Here is a 20,923-nt window from a genome sequence, read left to right on the forward strand (position 1 = left end):
TGATAATTAATAAATATCCTTATCAGTTAATACATGTTGCGAGTGGAACATAAATAATATAAATATAATGTATAATGTATATAATAATATAATGTAACCTTTAAATATAATGTATATTTTACCCCGTCACAGATTATTTAATATTTCCTTCTCTTCTTCAGACAACAATCATTTGGGATGCTCACACAGGGGAAGCCAAACAGCAGTTCCCGTTTCACTCAGGTTCACACAGATTCCAGTTTAAATTGAATTGTTCACCATATCAGAAATATTATTGACTGTTTTGGGGGAAAGAGCTCTTATGCTGTAGCCTTTTCTCCCTCTCACCTCAGCACCCGCTCTGGACGTGGACTGGCAGAGTAACAACACGTTTGCCTCCTGTAGCACAGACATGTGCATCCATGTGTGCAAACTAGGCCAGGACCGACCCATTAAGACATTCCAAGGACACACAGTAAGACCTGTCTGCTTGTCCTGTCTTTCCTACATGTCCAGTCTTCCAAAAGGATCAATATCAAACTCTTTCTCTCTGTCTCCAGAATGAAGTTAATGCAATCAAATGGGATCCGACTGGTAACCTGCTGGCGTCGTGTTCTGATGATATGACTCTTAAGGTAAGACTCCATCTAATGCTATTTATGAATTCAGATTCATTTTTTCATACTGTGCTACTAAGCCGTTGTTTTGATAATGCAAGTGCTGTCCTGGTGGTCTAAATAATTGCTTCTTCCATCATCCTAGATCTGGAGTATGAAACAGGACACTTGTGTTCATGATTTGCAAGCTCACAGCAAAGAAATCTACACTATCAAATGGAGCCCCACAGGTCCAGGAACCAACAACCCTAATGCCAATCTAATGCTGGCCAGGTAGAGTAGTACACACTCAGTAGTACACTTACAGTACACATTCAAAATTAAACCAGATCCAGTTCAGTTAAAGGAAACAGACTTTTAGAAAGATTTGCTTCGGAGATTTTCATATTAATTAAAGTTTGGGGAAAGCTATTGTTGCACATTTGCTACTGTGAGTAGTTATTGACTGGTATATTTTATATCAGACAATATTTTTTTTGGGTTATTTACCACACACACACACACACACCTGTTAATGAACATCATTTTCCAACCGTTTTCTTAAAAAAAAAAAAAAAAAAAGTGCATCGGCACCCCACTCTGTCGATCCTACTTCACTTACTGTATGTTCTACTATCATATACAGTATTGTTCAAAATAATAGCAGTACAATGTGACTAACCAGAATAATCAAGGTTTTTCGTATATTTTTTTATTGCTACGTGGCAAACAAGTTACCAGTAGGTTCAGTAGATTCTCAGAAAACAAATGAGACCCAGCATTCATGATATGCACGCTCTTAAGGCTGTGCAATTGGGCAATTAGTTGAATTAGTTGAAAGGGGTGTTCAAAAAAATAGCAGTGTGGCATTCAATCACTGAGGTCAGCAATTTTGTGAAGAAACAGGTGTGAATCAGGTGGCCCCTATTTAAGGATGAAGCCAACACTTGTTGAACATGCATTTGAAAGCTGAGGAAAATGGGTCGTTCAAGACATTGTTCAGAAGAACAGCGTACTTTGATTAAAAAGTTGATTAGAGAGGGGAAAACCTATAAAGAGGTGCAAAAAATGATAGGCTGTTCAGCTAAAATGATCTCCAATGCCTTAAAATGGAGAGCAAAACCAGAGAGACGTGGAAGAAAACGGAAGACAACCATCAAAATGGATAGAAGAATAACCAGAATGGCAAAGGCTCAGCCAATGATCACCTCCAGGATGATCAAAGACAGTCTGGAGTTACCTGTAAGTACTGTGACAGTTAGAAGACGTCTGTGTGAAGCTAATCTATTTTCAAGAATCCCCCGCAAAGTCCCTCTGTTAAAAAAAAGGCATGTGCAGAAGAGGTTACAATTTGCCAAAGAACACATCAACTGGCCTAAAGAGAAATGGAGGAACATTTTGTGGACTGATGAGAGTAAAATTGTTCTTTTTGGGTCCAAGGGCCACAGGCAGTTTGTGAGACGACCCCCAAACTCTGAATTCAAGCCACAGTACACAGTGAAGACAGTGAAGCATGGAGGTGCAAGCATCATGATATGGGCATGTTTCTCCTACTATGGTGTTGGGCCTATTTATCGCATACCAGGGATCATGGATCAGTTTGCATATGTTAAAATACTTGAAAAGGTCATGTTGCCCTATGCTGAAGAGGACATGCCCTTGAAATGGTTGTTTCAACAAGACAATGACCCAAAACACACTAGTAAACGGGCAAAGTCTTGGTTCCAAACCAACAAAATTAATGTTATGGAGTGGCCAGCCCAATCTCCAGACCTTAATCCAATTGAGAACTTGTGGGGTGATATCAAAAATGCTGTTTCTGAAGCAAAACCAAGAAATGTGAATGAATTGTGGAATGTTGTTAAAGAATCATGGAGTGGAATAACAGCTGAGAGGTGCCACAAGTTGGTTGACTCCATGCCACACAGATGTCAAGCAGTTTTAAAAAACTGTGGTCATACAACTAAATATTAGTTTAGTGATTCACAGGATTGCTAAATCCCAGAAAAAAAAAATGTTTGTACAAAATAGTTTTGAGTTTGTACAGTCAAAGGTAGACACTGCTATTTTTTTGAACACACCCCTTTCAACTAATTGCCCAATTGCACAGCCTTAAGAGCGTGCATATCATGAATGCTGGGTCTTGTTTGTTTTCTGACAATCTACTGAACCTACTGGTAACTTGTTTGCCACGTAGCAATAAAAAATATACTAAAAACCTTGATTATTCTGGTTAGTCACATTGTACTGCTATTATTTTGAACAATACTGTATATATATACACATACATACATACTCATTGACATGGCGGTAACAAGCTACTGTGGTTTTAAGTCATAAAATTATTAAAATAATATTTTCTGTATTTTTTGGTGTTACAGCCCTAATAAAATGTGTGGTGTTCAATAAAACTAATACATTTTATTTTTTTCTCCTCTGACACATCTAGTGCTTCCTTTGACTCCACTGTTCGGCTTTGGGATGTAGATCGAGGCATCTGCATCCACACACTAACCAAACACCAGGAGCCCGTGTACAGCGTGGCCTTCAGCCCTGACGGACGCCATCTAGCCAGCGGCTCTTTTGACAAATGTGTCCACATCTGGAACACACAGGTAAGACCAGAGGAGCTCTGATCCATCCCATCCAGAGAATGCCCAAATGCAGCTGGATCTGAACTCTTATTGCTCTCATTTCCACAGACTGGTGCTTTAGTCCATAGCTACAGGGGGACGGGGGGCATTTTTGAAGTTTGCTGGAATGCAGCAGGAGACAAAGTAGGAGCAAGTGCGTCGGACGGCTCTGTAAGTACAAGTTTAGTGCTCTGCACCACAAATAAAGGTAACTGATAATGCCTATACTAAATATTTTCCTGCTTTCATTTGTAGGTTTGTGTATTAGATCTGCGGAAATAGCGCTGCTTGCTGGAAGCCATGGACCGACTATGAATGTGTACATAGCCAAAATGACTGTCCCTGACCCTCAAACTGCTACAGTCCCTGAACCATGGCCAGCCACTACAGACAAACACAAGCACGCTGACGCCACAAGCCGAGCGGAGAGGATGTGATTCCAACCCGAGACATTCAAATGACTTTTGTAAGGTGAAAAAAAAAACAATATAACAGAGGAAGAAAGAAAGAAAGACAAGAAGACTGTATATGTACCAAATTTGGAAGATATTTTACTATTTGTTCTTCAAAACCAATCTCATCGAAATAAACGAACGAAAGGATTTTAATTTTTGTTGGTAGTTTCCGTTTCAGTGTGCAGACATACCGTTTTCTTTTCCTCCCCCCCCCCTCTTTCTTTCGCACATTTGATTTGACGTCACAGCTGCATGATTCCAAGACTCACGGTTTCCTCCGTTTAACACAAGTACAGATATTTAGTCTTTTTGGTACTGGATGTTTTGTGATTTCAACAGTGTGGGGACATGAGAAAAAAAAAAATCAATATTTTCCTTGTTCTTTGGTTTTCCTTTTTATGCTATTGTGTAACTGTAATCTTCTCTTCCCCTCGAACCCTGCTTTCCCCCCAAATGAGAGATACATTAACCACCACAACAACAAAAACAGGCATGCACATCACAGAAAATGCATCCGTTCACTCATACTACTGTATTTAGTTGGTAGACGTTCCCTTAAAAACACCAACAAATTTTGTTTGGCAATCGTAGACGTGGTGTTCGAATTACAGAAGTTTGACATACATGTGGGTTGAAAACAGAAAAACTTGCTTTAGATTTGAAATATTTTAAATTAAACCCATCAGCGTAATTTGTACTTTGTTTTAATAATTGGATTATTTACTCAATTCATTTTGTCTTTCAGTTCCAGTATTTTTTTTTGTTCTCTATTATGCTAAATATAAAATTTAAGCATTTTTTGTTGGAGAACCCAAAACCTATAGCAAGTCTGTTGACAGAACATTGAGCAAACGTTGGAGAGACATTATTTTAGTGCTTTTGGGGTTCTCTGCACTGACATTTAATGGGATGCTGATGTTCATTTACAGTAATGGCCTGCATGAGGACAGTCTGTACTAATGTGCTTTGTTTTTCTCCGTGTTTAGACATCCAGGGGGAAAAAAAAGTCACAGACCCCAAGAGTGCAAAAGTCTCTCTCTGAATTTTTTTTTTTGTCCCTCACAGAGATATTTTAGGCTATAACCTTGCATTTAAACCAAGGTGTCGTATTTAAAGATTTGAAACTGATTAAAAAAAAAAAGTGGAAAAACATCTGAACACTATTTATTACAGCCTATGACAACAGAAGGGTGTTTGAGTCGTCCCTTTGTCCCAGCGTCTGCCTGCTCACAACAACCTTCAGTTCCTCTGTCGTTTCGAATCATTATTCTTACTGCATCTGTGTCTCCTGGACTTTTTGTACTCTTTTAAAAAAAAAACTTTTGTAATGCATATTTCTTTGTAGCTATATATATATATATATAAAAATAAAATAAAAAGAGTAAATACGCAAAAAAAAAAAAAGAGGGAGAAAAAAGAAAACCCCGACAAACTACTGGAGGTGGGTTTGAGGGTGTACAGCTTAGACCTCAGTTCTGCTCACTCTTGAGTTCTCAGATGTCCCCACACCTGATCTTTGTTTCCCCAGTCTAATGTTTTTGGTTGCAAAAATTCCCCCTGCATTGCATTGATCTGTTGTCATTTAAATCAGATCTGGAGTCCAAAATAAAGTATATTTTGATATTATGGCTGTGTTTTTTTAATTCTCCTGGTCTGACTATTTAATATTAAGTGATGGTGCCAATTAAACAGCTATAGTTACTTAAAACGGAACCAGACTACCTAAAGAAAGAAAATCCATTATTTATGCCTACTAATGTCACTTGTGTTTTTGTCATTATTCCAGACTGTAACATCATTGGTTAATATTGCTTGATTTTGCTTTGCTTTGTCATTTAAAAGTCCATTTAATTAGGCAGATAAGACATTGCTATTGTTTTTCCACTGTAAGTTTAAAAACTTTTCTTATATACAACTTTGGGGTTCGGGGTTTTTTATATAAAGAAATCTCATGCTCTGCAAACCTGCATCAGAAATACAGTAAAAACAGTTACACAGTAAAATATTACAATTTAAAATATCTGTTTTATATTTTAATATATTAAAAAAAAAAATTATTTGCAAATCATTCAAGAAATATAATTTGTGTTCAAAACCGGGTAATATTTTTGCGGAAAGTTTTTTTTTTTTTTTTTTGAATTAATGAATAGAAAGTTGAAAAGAACGGCATTTATCTGAAATATAATCTTTTGTAACACGTTTTTACTCTCACTTTTGATAAATTTAATGCATCCGTGTTGAATAGAAGTATTATTTATAAAAAAAAAAAAAACAACAACTTCCAGACCTCAAGCTAAATATTATAATTTACGTTTTAGATTATTTTATGTATGTTCTTGTCAACATAATTCCCATTTTTTTGGTTGAACCATTTCCATAATTGAATAGCAGCCATATTAAACATAATCTTGCCAAGAAAGTATTTCAATCATTTATTACATAATATCAATCCGTGCAGTTTTAAAACCGAATGATGTGATCTAGACATACATAAACAACTCCAACCTCTTGAATCAAATCACTGTATTTCATGCTGTTGTCTTGTGGTTTCTTCCTCGTCAAAGCACTCCAGCCTGCTCGTTAAATCACTAATTATATACTGGATACAATAACAGCCCATGATTTACTTCAAGTTCTTTTTGTAGCAGCTCTTCTTGGAACGTTGCTGTGGTTTGATGACACGACTGCAGATTTAATCACCGAGTATTGTTGAGGAAATCAAAATATGTTTCCTAACTTAAATTGAACTGGGAGGATATCAAAATAGTCTTAGCTTGTGAGAACTAGGGGCCTTTTTTACCTGCGGTACTGTGAACGACGTTTGGGCTGGTTCTGTGATCAGTGTGTGTATCCTCCGGAGTTGTGTGTGTTGTGTGAGGTAATAACTGTCCGTTCCTGAGAGACCTCAGCAGCATATGTTGTCCCACCTGATATCCAGTCGTTCTCATCCAAGAGAAGAGTTGGTGTGGAGGACCAGCGCCATGTTCTCAGTGATCTCCAGGATGCTCTGGAAGACGTCGTAAGCTACGGCGAACAGGAAGTAGATGGGCAGCAGCCAGTGGAGCCTGAAGAGTCTCTCGCTCGCCGGCAGAGTCACCGTCAGATGCCTGGAAACAGAAGGGAGGAGTGAAACAGGAGGACGGATGGGGATATGGATGAACAAATGCTTTTACTCACTTGAAACGCTGGGATCTGGAGGCTCTCAGCATGAGGAAGATGAACAAGCCCACCTCCGTGTTCAAGGAGAAGGAGACCACTTTGTCAAGCATCACAACAAATCCCTACACAATGGATAACCAGATGGAAAACATAGCCTTTATACTCAATTAGTCTGTGATTTTTTAATATTTTCATTTTTAGTTTAGTAACTTTAACTTTTGCTTTAAAAATTATATATATTTTTTTAGTTTGCAATGTTATAATGTAATGTGATTTTAACCCCTTTTCTGAACATAATATATGCCTATATTCTTCCATTCACTTTATTTGTTTAATCCAAATACGATATATAGGCTATCGTATACCGCAAATCAGCCAAAAAATACAGAGATATTAATTTTTGCTCACATTGCCCAGCCCTATACAGAAGTGTCCTGGAGTTGTAAACAGTTTTTATTTTTTATTTTTTATAGCATAAATAATAAAAATAGCAAAAATTTACTAAACCGTTATGGTAAACAATAAAAAACTGTAAAAAGCAATCAAATGGATAATTAAAAAAATGTAAAATGAAACATTGACTAAAATAGGTTTATGCTAAAGTGATAAATAAAATATATACAAATAAATAATAATACTAAAATAACTCTGATAATTCAAGTGTTGTGATGCATTTTAAGCCTAATCTATTATTTTAATATCCCTATGCAACAGATAATTAGATGGGAAAACTTTAATAGTTTTTTTAATAATTAATATTTCTAATTATATCTATTAAACATTTTTGGTAGTAGAAATCAGTGTTATTTTAGTATCATTAATATTTTGAGTTTATATATATATGTGTGTGTGTGTGTGTGTGTATAATTTTCACTTTGTGTTTTTTGTCATTTTTTATTTGTCTAAATTGTTATTTAATTAATAAAATGATTTTTTTTATATATATTTAGATTTAGTTATTCCAGTTATTCAAGTTCAAATAAAAGAAAATGACAAATGTTATCTTAGCATCTAGCGAAAGTAAAACATTTTAACAGGTTATTTCATTTGAGTTAATGTTTATTTTGTTTATTACGTATTAAGGAATTTAGTTTTAGTATATATCTTTTTAGTTATTTATTTTAGTTTTCATTAACAATAATTAGATGGAAAATGAAGAACAGTTTTAATGAAAAAAAATCAACTGCCTAAAATAATTGTAAACTGAAACTAAAACTAAAATAGACTAAAGCTAAATATAATATACATATAATAATACAATACTAAAATAACACTGATAATTAAAGTGCTGCATGTTGCATTTTAAGCCTAATCTATAATTTATTTGAATACTGTATTTTTTGTTTAATGCATATTTGCACTTTTGGCAAAAGAATAACTGGCAGTCCACCTGTTGAAGCTTTTTATCAATGCAAAACCTTCCAGCAGTGGCTGAACCTGGGGAATCAATGCATTCTACTTCCTCTGTAATCACTAGTGGCTGCTCGATGTTATATTTATTCTGTGCACATCCTTCCTCTAATGAGATGTACTGCAGCTGTATAAAAGAAGAAATATGTGAACCTAATCCACATGAATCATCACATTATTAGCATAAACTCCAAACATCAGCTTCTAATGAGTACTGACCTTCGGATCACAAGCTGAAACGACAAAAATGAGGCCGAAAGCCAAAAAGGACATGAAAGTGCTGAAGAACCTGGAAGAAGGGAAAGCGGAAGTTATTGCGATTTATCAAAGCCAGTGTTTTTAATGCAGCAAAAGCCTTTCTTATTAGCAGGGTAAAGGAATGTGCTGGCTGTGTGTGCGCTGATGGGCTGTAAAGCTGTAAGAAATGGTGTGTGAAATGATCTGTCAGGGCTGAATCCAGAGTTTACCGTCTGCAGTGCTGGAAGCTCTGGCCTGATGTCCTCCACTGTGAGCTGATCCTGGCCATCCGTTCAGCGTTCTCCGTCCAGTGTGAGGAGACGAGGCCATCGACTGAAAGCAGAAGCACGTTAGCTCATGAAAATAGTGCTGCGGGAATCTGATGGCTACATTGTAAAGAGACAATCATGAAATGCCTTATTAGCGAGGTTTCTTTAAGGCCACAGATAGGAAAAAATATCACATTCATGTACACACACACAAACTATATATATATATACATACATACATACATACATATACACATATATACAGTATTGTTCAAAATAATAGCAGTACAATGTGACTAACCAGAATAATCAAGGTTTTTCGTATATTTTTTTATTGCTACGTGGCAAACAAGTTACCAGTAGGTTCAGTAGATTGTCAGAAAACAAATGAGACCCAGCAATCATGATATGCACGCTCTTAAGGCTGTGCAATTGGGCAATTAGTTGAATTAGTTGAAAGGGGTGTGTTCAAAAAAATAGCAGTGTGGCATTCAATCACTGAGGTCATCAATTTTGTGAAGAAACAGGTGTGAATCAGGTGGCCCCTATTTAAGGATGAAGCCAACACTTGTTGAACATGCATTTGAAAGCTGAGGAAAATGGGTCGTTCAAGACATTGTTCAGAAGAACAGCGTACTTTGATTAAAAAGTTGATTAGAGAGGGGAAAACCTATAAAGAGGTGCAAAAAATGATAGGCTGTTCAGCTAAAATGATCTCCAATGCCTTAAAATGGAGAGCAAAACCAGAGAGACGTGGAAGAAAACGGAAGACAACCATCAAAATGGATAGAAGAATAACCAGAATGGCAAAGGCTCAGCCAATGATCACCTCCAGGATGATCAAAGACAGTCTGGAGTTACCTGTAAGTACTGTGACAGTTAGAAGACGTCTGTGTGAAGCTAATCTATTTTCAAGAATCCCCCGCAAAGTCCCTCTGTTAAAAAAAAGGCATGTGCAGAAGAGGTTACAATTTGCCAAAAAGAGAAATGGAGGAACATTTTGTGGACTGATGAGAGTAAAATTGTTCTTTTTGGGTCCAAGGGCCACAGGCAGTTTGTGAGACGACCCCCAAACTCTGAATTCAAGCCACAGTACACAGTGAAGACAGTGAAGCATGGAGGTGCAAGCATCATGATATGGGCATGTTTCTCCTACTATGGTGTTGGGCCTATTTATCGCATACCAGGGATCATGGATCAGTTTGCATATGTTAAAATACTTGAAGAGGTCATGTTGCCCTATGCTGAAGAGGACATGCCCTTGAAATGGTTGTTTCAACAAGACAATGACCCAAAACACACTAGTAAACGGGCAAAGTCTTGGTTCCAAACCAACAAAATTAATGTTATGGAGTGGCCAGCCCAATCTCCAGACCTTAATCCAATTGAGAACTTGTGGGGTGATATCAAAAATGCTGTTTCTGAAGCAAAACCAAGAAATGTGAATGAATTGTGGAATGTTGTTAAAGAATCATGGAGTGGAATAACAGCTGAGAGGTGCCACAAGTTGGTTGACTCCATGCCACACAGATGTCAAGCAGTTTTAAAAAACTGTGGTCATACAACTAAATATTAGTTTAGTGATTCACAGGATTGCTAAATCCCAGAAAAAAAAAATGTTTGTACAAAATAGTTTTGAGTTTGTACAGTCAAAGGTAGACACTGCTATTTTTTTGAACACACCCCTTTCAACTAATTGCCCAATTGCACAGCCTTAAGAGCGTGCATATCATGAATGCTGGGTCTTGTTTGTTTTCTGAGAATCTACTGAACCTACTGGTAACTTGTTTGCCACGTAGCAATAAAAAATATACTAAAAACCTTGATTATTCTGGTTAGTCACATTGTACTGCTATTATTTTGAACAATACTGTACATATATACATACATACATACATATATACATATATACATACACACATATACATATATATATATATATATATATATATATATATATATATATATATATATATAAATATATATATATATATATATATAGTTTTTTTTTTGTTAACTGCAGTGAAAATCAGTGTTCACATTTTATATATTTTTACAAATATTTTTATATTCACTTAAATTTTTTACGCTTTTATTGATTTTTCGGTCAATATAGTTTTTTTTTTTTATAGTTCAATATAGACTTTTTTGTCTATATAGACCAATTGGTTTATATATAATATTAAATATATACAATATTTAACAATAATTATTTTTTTATGTATTTTTATTTACTTTAGTACTTCAAGTACTACACATGCACTGTTCAAAATTGACAGATTTATTATTATTATTTTTTGTAAAAGCATTAAAGTTATTATTTCAAATAACTTAAAAAAAAAAAAAAAAATCACCATTTCCACAAAAATACGTGACCCTGGAGCACAGAAGCAGTCTAGGGATGTATACACCATATGAAAACTTTCCATTGGAGTATGGTTTGTTATGACAGGACAAGATTTGGCTGAGAAACAACTATTTATACTATTTATACAACTATTCTGTACTGCGTTTAAGCTAACTGAGACTTGTTATAGCACTTATATCATTGCTCTTTTGTTGTTTTTGATTGCTTCCACTGTCCTCATTTGTAAGTCGCTTTGGATGAAAGCGTCTTCTAAATGAATAAATGTAAATGTAAATATTAGTAGAACCTGGAGTCTGAGGGTGCAAAACAATTCAAATACTGAGAAAATCACCTTTAAAGTTTCCATATGAAGTCCTTAGCAATGCATATCACTAATCAATAATTATGTTTTGATATATTTATGGTAGCAAATGTACAAAATATGGAACATGAACTTAACTTAATATCCTAATAAGTTTTGGTATAAAAGTGAAATCTAGAATTTTGAACCATACAGTGTATTTTTGCCTATTACTGTAAATATACCCATGCTACTTATGACTGATTTTGTGGTCCAGGGACACATATTAAGCTTTAGTTTCTGCTTCATCATTACATGAATAAATTACATTTTAAAATGTTTACATATTACATTTACATTATATATACATGTACATACTCTGTTCACCTTTAAAAGAAGACTGTTTGGAATATTTGTTCCGAGTTCTGACTATGGGATGTTTTGTGTCTGAAAACAAGATTCCAAGTAATAATTAATCCATGGCTATCTCTCTCTCTGACATTAATCTTCTTATTCAATTTAAGAATAATTAGTCTTTTCAATTAACCTGCTCTGCAGCATCATAGTAACTTCATACAGTCTCTTCCTACACAATACTGTTTCACACTAGCAACTAGCAGCCAGATGCGAGATCACACTCACTCAGCATTAACAGATGGAATGTGTCACATGCAACTCACTGTAATGTGTTACAGAGGCTATTTGAATTCATACGCTGGTGAGCCATGGGTTGGACATAATTCACACCGACACCCTCTGCTGAGAGCTTGGCTGGACTGGCTTCAGCCTCTGTGATAGATGCAGCAGGCAGTGTAAGAGAGCCAAGAGCAGTCAGAGTCAGAACCTCGGAGGAGGCCTTGATCATGTGTAGGACACACTGATGAGTCCACTGGCAGACCGGTGAGGAATACTCTTCGAAATCTGGGTTTGCTACTGCATGGCGACTGATCAACTCTTTTACAGTTTATTATATATATATTTTTTATCTTTATTTTCAATTTTTTTATATTAGGAGGAGATATTTCATATATATATATATATATATATATATTATATATATGAAGATTTCAGATGCAAAAGCCTCTAAATGTCATCTGAAATTTTCATAAAAAATTAGGACTTTTATCAGGCTCCTATATTTTATTTATGGTCAGTTATTTCACTTTAAAAGGACCTGTACATTGCCATTAAAGTAAAATGACTCAACCTAAGCATAGGAGCTTGATAAAAATCCTAATTTTAGATGAAAATCTCAGATGGCATTCAGAGGCTTTTGCATCTGAACTCTTCATATATATATAAAAATATAAAAACATATAAGACATAATAAAAAATTAAGACTATATATAAGGCTGAAAGTACACACACACAATATATACCTGATATATATATTATATATATATATATATATATATATATATATATATATTATATTATATATATATATATATATATATTATATATATATATATATATATATATATATATATATATATATATATATATATATATATATATATATATATATATATATTATATATATATATATATATATATATATATATATATATATCAGGTGTGTTTCAGGGGTGAGGCAAGGGAGGCAGTGTCTCCTCAAAAAATTTGATGAGAAAAAAATCAATATTACATAAATTAAACAATGCAAATATCACTAATAAATATGACATTTAAAAGCATGTTTTTTTTATAAAAGAAACACTGCCCAACAGCGACACCTGCAGCTAGGATACTTGCAGAGGCTTGCCTCCCTTCAGCCCATTGACTTACAACAGAGACCCCTTAGTGTGCTGTGGTTTTAGTGAGGGGTAACTGAGAATGAATGGGGGAAAGTCACGTGAGAGGAGGCAATGCCTCCATCATGATATAACTGGATATGATCGGTTATGATTGGATGTGATTGGTTCATGCTTTAAATGTTTTTGTGCCAGGTGTCGGCCTGAATGAAGAAAATGATGGCATTATTGACTAAGTGAACAACTGACCCACTTAGATATCATGGCTATGCATGGGCTTATATTGTCCCTATAAGGTGACATCCATTTAATAATTTGAATTAAAATTATATATGTTAGAATTGCAAACTGTTTTTGTGTTTTAAAATGTTCTACAATACAAGGTGCAGATAATTGCCACTATTTGAAATTAGTATATACAGCAGAAAATCCTGCTATTTTAACATCCTGTAGTTATTTTCACTTAGTGTAAATAGTATCTAAGATTCATAAATGCTGTAGAAGTGTTGTTCATTGTTAGTTCATGTTAACTAATGTTCAAACTGTTACTGCCTTTCATTATTATTTTGGAATAAATGTAAAAATGCATAAAAACACTATGAAATGTATAATTATTATTTAAAATAATAAATAAATGTTAATAAAATACCAAACTGAATTTATTTTTTATCTTTTTATGTAATGTTTTTTTAACCAAGAAAATGCCAAAACATTACGTATAATGGAATTTATATAAGATATATTAAAGTTTGTTTGATTAACATAGGCATCACATGGCCAACAGAGTGATGATGGGATATATATATATATTTTTTTACAAATTCTAATACATGCATGATGAAGCACTTAGAGCATAATAATAAAAAAAAAACTCACTGGTGTGCTTCATGGCTGTGCCCATCACGAGGAAGCTCACGGTTATACTGATGGTGGTGAAGATCTGGATCAGCTCTGCCACCCATGAGAAGCGGCTGTACTTCTGTGTTATGATCTGAGGAATAGCACACAGCCTCGTCAGATTACCAGCCAGCAGATTTCAGATTTGAAATAATGCACACAGTGAAGAATGTGTGTGTTGCAGCTGTTATACCACCAGGTCACCACTAGATGTCACCATTTGTCTTTCTGAGCACAACTGAACTGGTAAGTTGACTTCAAGGGACCGCATTGAGAATCTAGCAGCTCATCTGCACTATGAAGTTTGTATGTTTGACTAAAATAAAATATAGATAAAAAAATGTGGTCCACAATCCCACTAGAAACAACCATAGGTTAGATATATCTGATCAAGAGCAAAACTATTGCCATTTTAAAACCTCTGTCTTCTTCTCACCTTTCCAGAAGAATCAGTTCAGAGGAGCTGCTCATGTGCTGGAGGTCACACTTACTGTAGAGGTCAAGTTTTAAAGGCCAGCACTGCCTTAAACAGATCATTATGCCATATTTTTGGGCTAACAGAACACAACTGTTTTTATCCAGAAAAAAGATGAACTTTGAGCTCAAAAGGGCTTTGAGCTCCGGGCAAATGCACTGCACATTGAAAAATGCAACTTGTCAAAAACATTTTGATTTGAAAAGTCCTTTTCACCCCATCAATAAAACAGGATTTAACTCATAACACGCTGTGTGTGTGGGCTAGGAAATTTGGGTCTTTCCAAGTATAGCCTTTCTGTCTTCTGTTCTCATTCGTGTGCGAGTGCCATGATCTCTTTGTGGTTGGCGGGTCTGACTCATATCTGACATTTCAATCTTTCAGCCCTGTCTCTGGAATTTCAGCCCTGCACACCATCCCTGGGCTCTTTCATGCACTTTTCTCTCTCGCCTCTGCATGCCGAGAAATATTTTGGTATTTTTGCTCTGATATGCCAAATCTGGTTCTCCGGACTCATATGACTTTGATAATAATGAAACAGGCACAGCAGTAGGGCGGAGCAATAAAACATTTATTTTAAAAGCTGATTAAGCCTTTTATTCAATGCATGTATTGTTTAACAAATAACCAGACAGACAGACAGATAGATATATAGATAGAGGAACTGATTCATGAAAATTAATTTAATAAGTGCATTTTGTGTTATCTGCATGATATTCTAGGTCAGGACCCACTTTAACATCAAACATCTCCACTATGCCAGGAAATGCCAAAGGCCTGTCCATTCTTTAGAAGGGCTCTGCTGCCCTGGGTCAACTGCTCTGGAAAAGTTTTGAGTGGCTGGTCAGTAAAAAAAAAAAAAAAAAAAAGAGCAAATGGATTGGTATAGGGAGCCAAAAGTCCGCAGAGAGGAGACTCAACGCCTCACTGCCCCTAAATTAGATCACAAATTCTCGCTCATGGCACAGTCTCACCATTGGCCCCTGAGGCAAAAGACTGCACATTATTGTTTAATACTTTGCCTCTGTTCTGCTGCCACCGAATACTCAAACACACAGGAAATACAGCACATTCACAGCAGAATTAAAGGGCCATACGCTAATCACATCTGAAGTTAAGAATTACAACAGCAGACACTGAGTGACATCACAGCCATAATAATTCATGCATCCTCATGTTTTTTCAAACCTGCATGGCTTTGTTTCTTTAGTTAAACTCAAAAGGAGATATTTAGTAGCCGGTGTGAATAGGCAAATTACAAAATATTAGTATGGACTGCTTTAATATTGCTTTTTTGGTAACTCTCTGCTGTTGCTGTTTGGGCATTCTGCACAATATACTGATCAAAGAAATTAAGACTTCTATACAGCAAGAATGCACTAAATTTATTAATAGTGAGAGTAGAAACATTTATAAAGTTACAAAAGATTTCAATTTCAAATAACCTCTATTTATTAGAAAGAGAGAGTTGGGTGGCATCAGGAAAAGTCCCTTTAGCCGGGATTCGAACTTGGGATGTTTGCAATGCAACGCAGTAATATGTCAGCCCACTGCCCACTAGGCTATCGCCGACAAATTGCCATCATTAGACAAACCATTCAGTAAAGCCTGAATGGCTGCTGTTATTAGCTTCTTTGATTCAGATGAGCACCTGGTAACAGAACCAATGATGGATGGATGATCTGTTGGACGTTATCTTTGAATCCACGAATGTCGTAATCTAATATGTCAAAAACAGATGTAAATAAAACATGATCTACATTAAAAAAAAAAACATCCAGCTTAAGGCAATTTGCAAGCTTATCTAATTTAAAGAAAATTCTGAACCGCGTTAAAGAAATATAACATCACCGCATCATAAATTTGAGATGTTTCGATGCAAATTAGGATTCTAAAGTTCTCTTCATCTCGCTCCTTGGAGAAGAGACTTTATTTATATCTTCGCTGCATTGCATATGAAATTGTCAGCTTGATACACTCGGTCTCAGGCAACCCATGAAACGTGCTTATCTACATATAAATAGAAACAAGCAGCTACAAGACCGCTGGCACTGTGCTCCTCTGAACGTGATCACAACTTTTTCTCAAATTCTCTGTAAACTCTGCTGAAGTTTACAAACAACAGCCATGTCTTTCATCATGACTAAACTGTCGGGCTTCACAGAACACAGTTTGTGCTTATATACTGTATGTATTTCATATATTTTTAATTTGGGTGTTCTTTCATATTAAAGGGATAGTTCACCCAAAAATGAAAATTTGATGTTTATCTGCTTTCCCCAGAGCATCCAAGATGTAGGTGACATTGTTCCTTTTGTAGGGCCCTATGAAATCCATTTTATTTTTTCCCAAATTCAGTTTTATTTTTATTTTTTCAAAGTCCGTTTTTTCTGTTATTATTTTTCTGGATTCCATTTTTTTTCCATTTTAATTTTTCTCAACTCATTTTTAATGGTTAAATCTAATTTGTATTAATCAAACATCAAGTCTAATTAATAAAAATCATAACACTTATACATTTACACAACAATGTATTAACAGTTTAACTTTATTTTTTGGTAAACAAAGGGGATTTACTATTAAAAATGAAACATGAGGAAATGTTGTGTGTTTATTCCTTAAAAAAAAAAAAAAAAAAGTTTGTTTCATTTTAGTAGTAGTAGTAGGCTATGTGCAGTCTCCTGAACAATATTAATACATTTCTGGCAAATACTTGTCTTTAAATTAAACCAGACTTTTATTTTGACGGGTTACCGGGAATACCTTTACAGTTCTGTGTGATATGACAGTAGTTTTACGCAAATCAAACCGTCAAATGCTCATGAAGTATCTCTGTCAGAGCAGCTCTGGAGTTGTTCCTCATGTGTTTGCGTCCTTACCTAGTGAGACGACAGAAGCTGAAATCACGACGAGCGCCACGCGCGCTTCAGTGAGTGTAATAAACTAAGTCGCGCTTCCGCGTCTGCGCCATTCAACACAGACACGCAGGATCCATATTTAAATAGACTTTTCCGGTTTAATATTTACAGATATTAGTCCATATCGCGATTTGATGTAAGTGCTATGACCTAATTTTGATTAATTCATTCAAAATTGGACAAATTTCATGACATTCCATACATGTAAATTACGTTTTTATGACTGGATTCCGCGATTCCATCCGCATTTTCTGCATTGCGGAAATCATAGAGCCCTACTTCTGTAGATCACAAACTGAAAATTTTAAGAACTCTCCTAAGCACATTCTCAGCAGTAGGTGCGTGAGGCATCTTCTTTCTTTTTGGAGGATCGCAGACATATAAGTGCATTAGCGCCACCTATCTCTCAAATGTACCACTGACACTTTATCTACAATCTCAATTAGGTCCACTTGAGAGATTGGTAGCGGTAATGTACTTGTAATGCACTTGTGCACAATGTCTAACTGCTGTAAAGCAAGAAGAAGAAGAAGCCTCCTCCCGCGCCTGCTTGAGACGCGCTCAGGAGGATGTATTTAGAGTTCGAACAGTTTGCACATTGCGTGAATCAGAGGTAAAAAACTATATAAATACTGTTCAGTTTCTTGCACAGACTTATCGTTTTGTGTCTTTACACATCAATGTATCATCATGAGACGCAGGGTTTCATTTGATTTCGTTTGTGTTTGTTTTGTTTTAATGTATGTTTTAGATGTGATTCCCATCCACTTACATTATAAGACTGACAGACTGCAACAGTTTCAGTTAAAAATCTCAGTTTGTGTTCTACTGAAGAAACAAAGTCACCTACATCTTGGATGCCCTGGGGATAAGCAGATAAACATCAAATTTTCATTTTTGGTTGAACTATCCCTTTAACCTCATGTCTGGAGCTCAAATCCTCCAGTGAACTTTCTACTATAAACTTGTTAATTCCCCTCAAACTAGTCAGTACTGCCGATACCTTACATATGGTTTTAAAGGAATAGCTCATCTAAAAAATGATGAACTGACTCTCAAGTGATACACGAAAATGGTACATGGTTTTCAAAAAAGCTGCAGAGGCATCGAAAAGTGGTCTATACTGTATATGCCCTATATTTAAAGCCTTCTCAAGTCATGTGATAGTCATACTGTATTTACATGTATGAGGTACAGATTTGTAGGTTAATCATTTATACATTACTCAAGAGTTATTTGAACTTGACAACCTAATCGGTTTGATTAATGAATGAACTGGATCAATTCACTCATTAAAAGATTCAAATTTAAAATAATACATGGACAAAAATATTTTGCTACTTCTCTCAAGATCTCGAATGTAAGCATGCATATTTATGAGTGGGATGATTTTTATTAACAATTTTTGACTGTTTTTTACAGTCAAATATATTTGGAATATAATACTTAAGCTTTTTGGATTGTTACCACTATGCTTTTCTGTTCTTGTGAAGCTTGAATGCTTCAGTTTTTCTTTTATTTCAATTGCATATAAAACTGACTAATAAAATATTCAAATATTTTTCTTTTGTGTTGCATGGAAGAAAGTAAGTCACACAGGTTTGGAACGGCTTGAGTAAATACTGACCTTTTGCAGTACATGACCTTTTTATGAATGCAAGGAAGATTTCTTATTTAAGGGTCTGTAAAAATCTCAAGAGCCTCGTATGGATGCAGAAAAATGTAGCAAAAGCTCCGTTACAAATGTGCATAATAGTGAAGATAACATTTAAAATTAAATCAGCAATAGCAGAACACATTTTCACTGTTCCGGCGCAAATTTTTGAATTACAGAGAACTGAAGTGTATCTGATCTCTCCATGACTCAAAGGAAATGCCACCCTGTTGGGCTTCGGTGAAGAAAATTTTTACCAGCAGCTGCAGAAATCAACACCATTTCCTTAACAAGCATGAGATGACCTTTAGATTAAAAGAAGCATGTCCTGTTGACAGAAACCTTTATCATGAATCACTCTGTTTGAAATTTCCATTAAACAGTCATCATTTACATGCCATCCATCCTTATCACTTTTGTTTAAACACATTCAAACGACATCTTAAAGGTTTTAGTTCAGAACCAAACTCAAGGTCAACTCAAGCTTTGAAGTTGTGATTGATGGCAGCTGTGAGGTCAGAGCCAGCTCATCATTATGCTAATCATCTCTAAGACAAAAGATTCCCACCATTGATCCTCTGTTCAAACACAGCGGTGGACACTGATTGGACAAATTTACACTGTAGATGTAAATGACCTGGCGAGATATGTGCATGTATCTCAGCTACAGTACCCTACATTTTTATACCTCAGAACTAAAAAAAAATTAATAAATTGTGATAGACTTTTGTGCATACAGACAGAAAGACAGACAGATAGATGCTCTCAGTGGACACACAAGCCTGTCAGAAGCTCTCCGGCAGGTGCAGAGGAACAACGGAGCATGTGTCCCGACAGAGAACCTGGGAGCGCAGAGTTACAGCATAATGCTAAACAGCCCTGTGTGTCCCAAACGCCTGCAGCAGAGCCTGAATAATTGATGAAGTGCTGGGAATGTCAAGACCCAGCGAAATCTCTGTATTTGTTCCGTGATCAATGAGAGAGCCCATATTTCTTGACACCCAACTTATCATGTTTACATTAAGAGTCTCAACTACAGCTAATGCTGTTTGATGTTGCTCAGCAAAATCATCTGCTTCAATGGTTGCCTCAGACTTAAGGAGCTTCAGTTCCAGGATGTGAATGTAAAGTGGTCACAGCAAACCTTTTAAATGTATATTCCCCCAAGATTGCATGCCACAGGACCCGTAGCAGGGCGCACTGTCAACGCAAGCAAGAAAAAGCAGGATTATAAAGAATTGATGATATAGGTGATATACCCCTGGGATTTATTAGTCTATTTCATTTGATTAGACATTGCTGTATAAGCAAGCTATTCAATTAAGAAACAAAGATTCAGCACTGTAAAAAAATATTTTATCATTATGTTGTATAAGCAATGTTTTCTCTAAAGCAGTACATACCAATGCACTTCTAATGGGGCCCCATGCAGAGGAGTCCATCTGCATCCATTGTATTTTTATTTTTATTTTTATTAATTATACAACTGAAGATAAGAGAAAAGTTTGTAAATATGCAGCGCTGATTAATTTGCTACAAATAAGCATACTTGGACACTATGGAGATTTCAATTACATAGTGGCATTCACACAGAAGCCAACAGAGGAAATGTGTTATTATTTTTCTCTCTTGCTCTGTGATCTCTACAAAATGTACCTCACTGTCTGAAAAAATGCTTAGATTTTTGGGGGGGAAATCAAGACAGAAAACTGCACATAAAGTATATAAATAACTTATTTAAATATTCCATTACAACTGTATTCATGCGCCATAATTCATTTAATGTATTGATAAAAATTTGTTTATTATTAATGATCGAATAAACATTAATAAAAAAAG

General features: G+C 35.5%; 2 protein-coding genes across 5 annotated transcripts in view; one reads left to right on the plus strand and one right to left on the minus strand.

Moving 5' to 3' along the window:
• The window catches only part of LOC127968017 (F-box-like/WD repeat-containing protein TBL1XR1), a 54,187-nt gene extending 48,898 nt beyond the window's left edge, over nt 1-5,289 (plus strand). For both annotated transcript variants that reach the window (XM_052568852.1, XM_052568853.1), the window contains 7 exons: nt 162-217; nt 328-454; nt 540-614; nt 742-869; nt 3,025-3,190; nt 3,278-3,379; nt 3,464-5,289. In XM_052568852.1, the coding sequence (XP_052424812.1) occupies nt 162-217; nt 328-454; nt 540-614; nt 742-869; nt 3,025-3,190; nt 3,278-3,379; nt 3,464-3,490 (681 nt within the window). In that variant the 3' untranslated portion in view covers nt 3,491-5,289. The remainder of the gene's footprint in view (nt 1-161; nt 218-327; nt 455-539; nt 615-741; nt 870-3,024; nt 3,191-3,277; nt 3,380-3,463) is intronic.
• The window catches only part of si:ch211-51h4.2 (uncharacterized), a 110,032-nt gene that overhangs the window by 17,385 nt on the left and 71,724 nt on the right, over nt 1-20,923 (minus strand). The window contains exons 14-19 of one of the 3 annotated variants that reach the window (XM_052568849.1): nt 14,017-14,131; nt 8,700-8,802; nt 8,452-8,521; nt 8,213-8,359; nt 6,841-6,944; nt 6,591-6,770 (exon numbers count right to left, since the gene is read on the minus strand). In XM_052568849.1, coding sequence (XP_052424809.1) covers nt 6,608-6,770; nt 6,841-6,944; nt 8,213-8,359; nt 8,452-8,521; nt 8,700-8,802; nt 14,017-14,131 — 702 coding nt within the window. In that variant the 3' untranslated portion in view covers nt 6,591-6,607. Of the gene's footprint in view, nt 1-6,082; nt 6,771-6,840; nt 6,945-8,212; nt 8,360-8,451; nt 8,522-8,699; nt 8,803-14,016; nt 14,132-20,923 lie in introns of those variants that run through there. The other 2 variants (XM_052568850.1, XM_052568851.1) reach the window with 2 other exon arrangements.

Source organism: Carassius gibelio, chromosome B11 (assembly GCF_023724105.1).
Source record: "Carassius gibelio isolate Cgi1373 ecotype wild population from Czech Republic chromosome B11, carGib1.2-hapl.c, whole genome shotgun sequence".
Taxonomy (NCBI): domain Eukaryota; kingdom Metazoa; phylum Chordata; class Actinopteri; order Cypriniformes; family Cyprinidae; genus Carassius; species Carassius gibelio.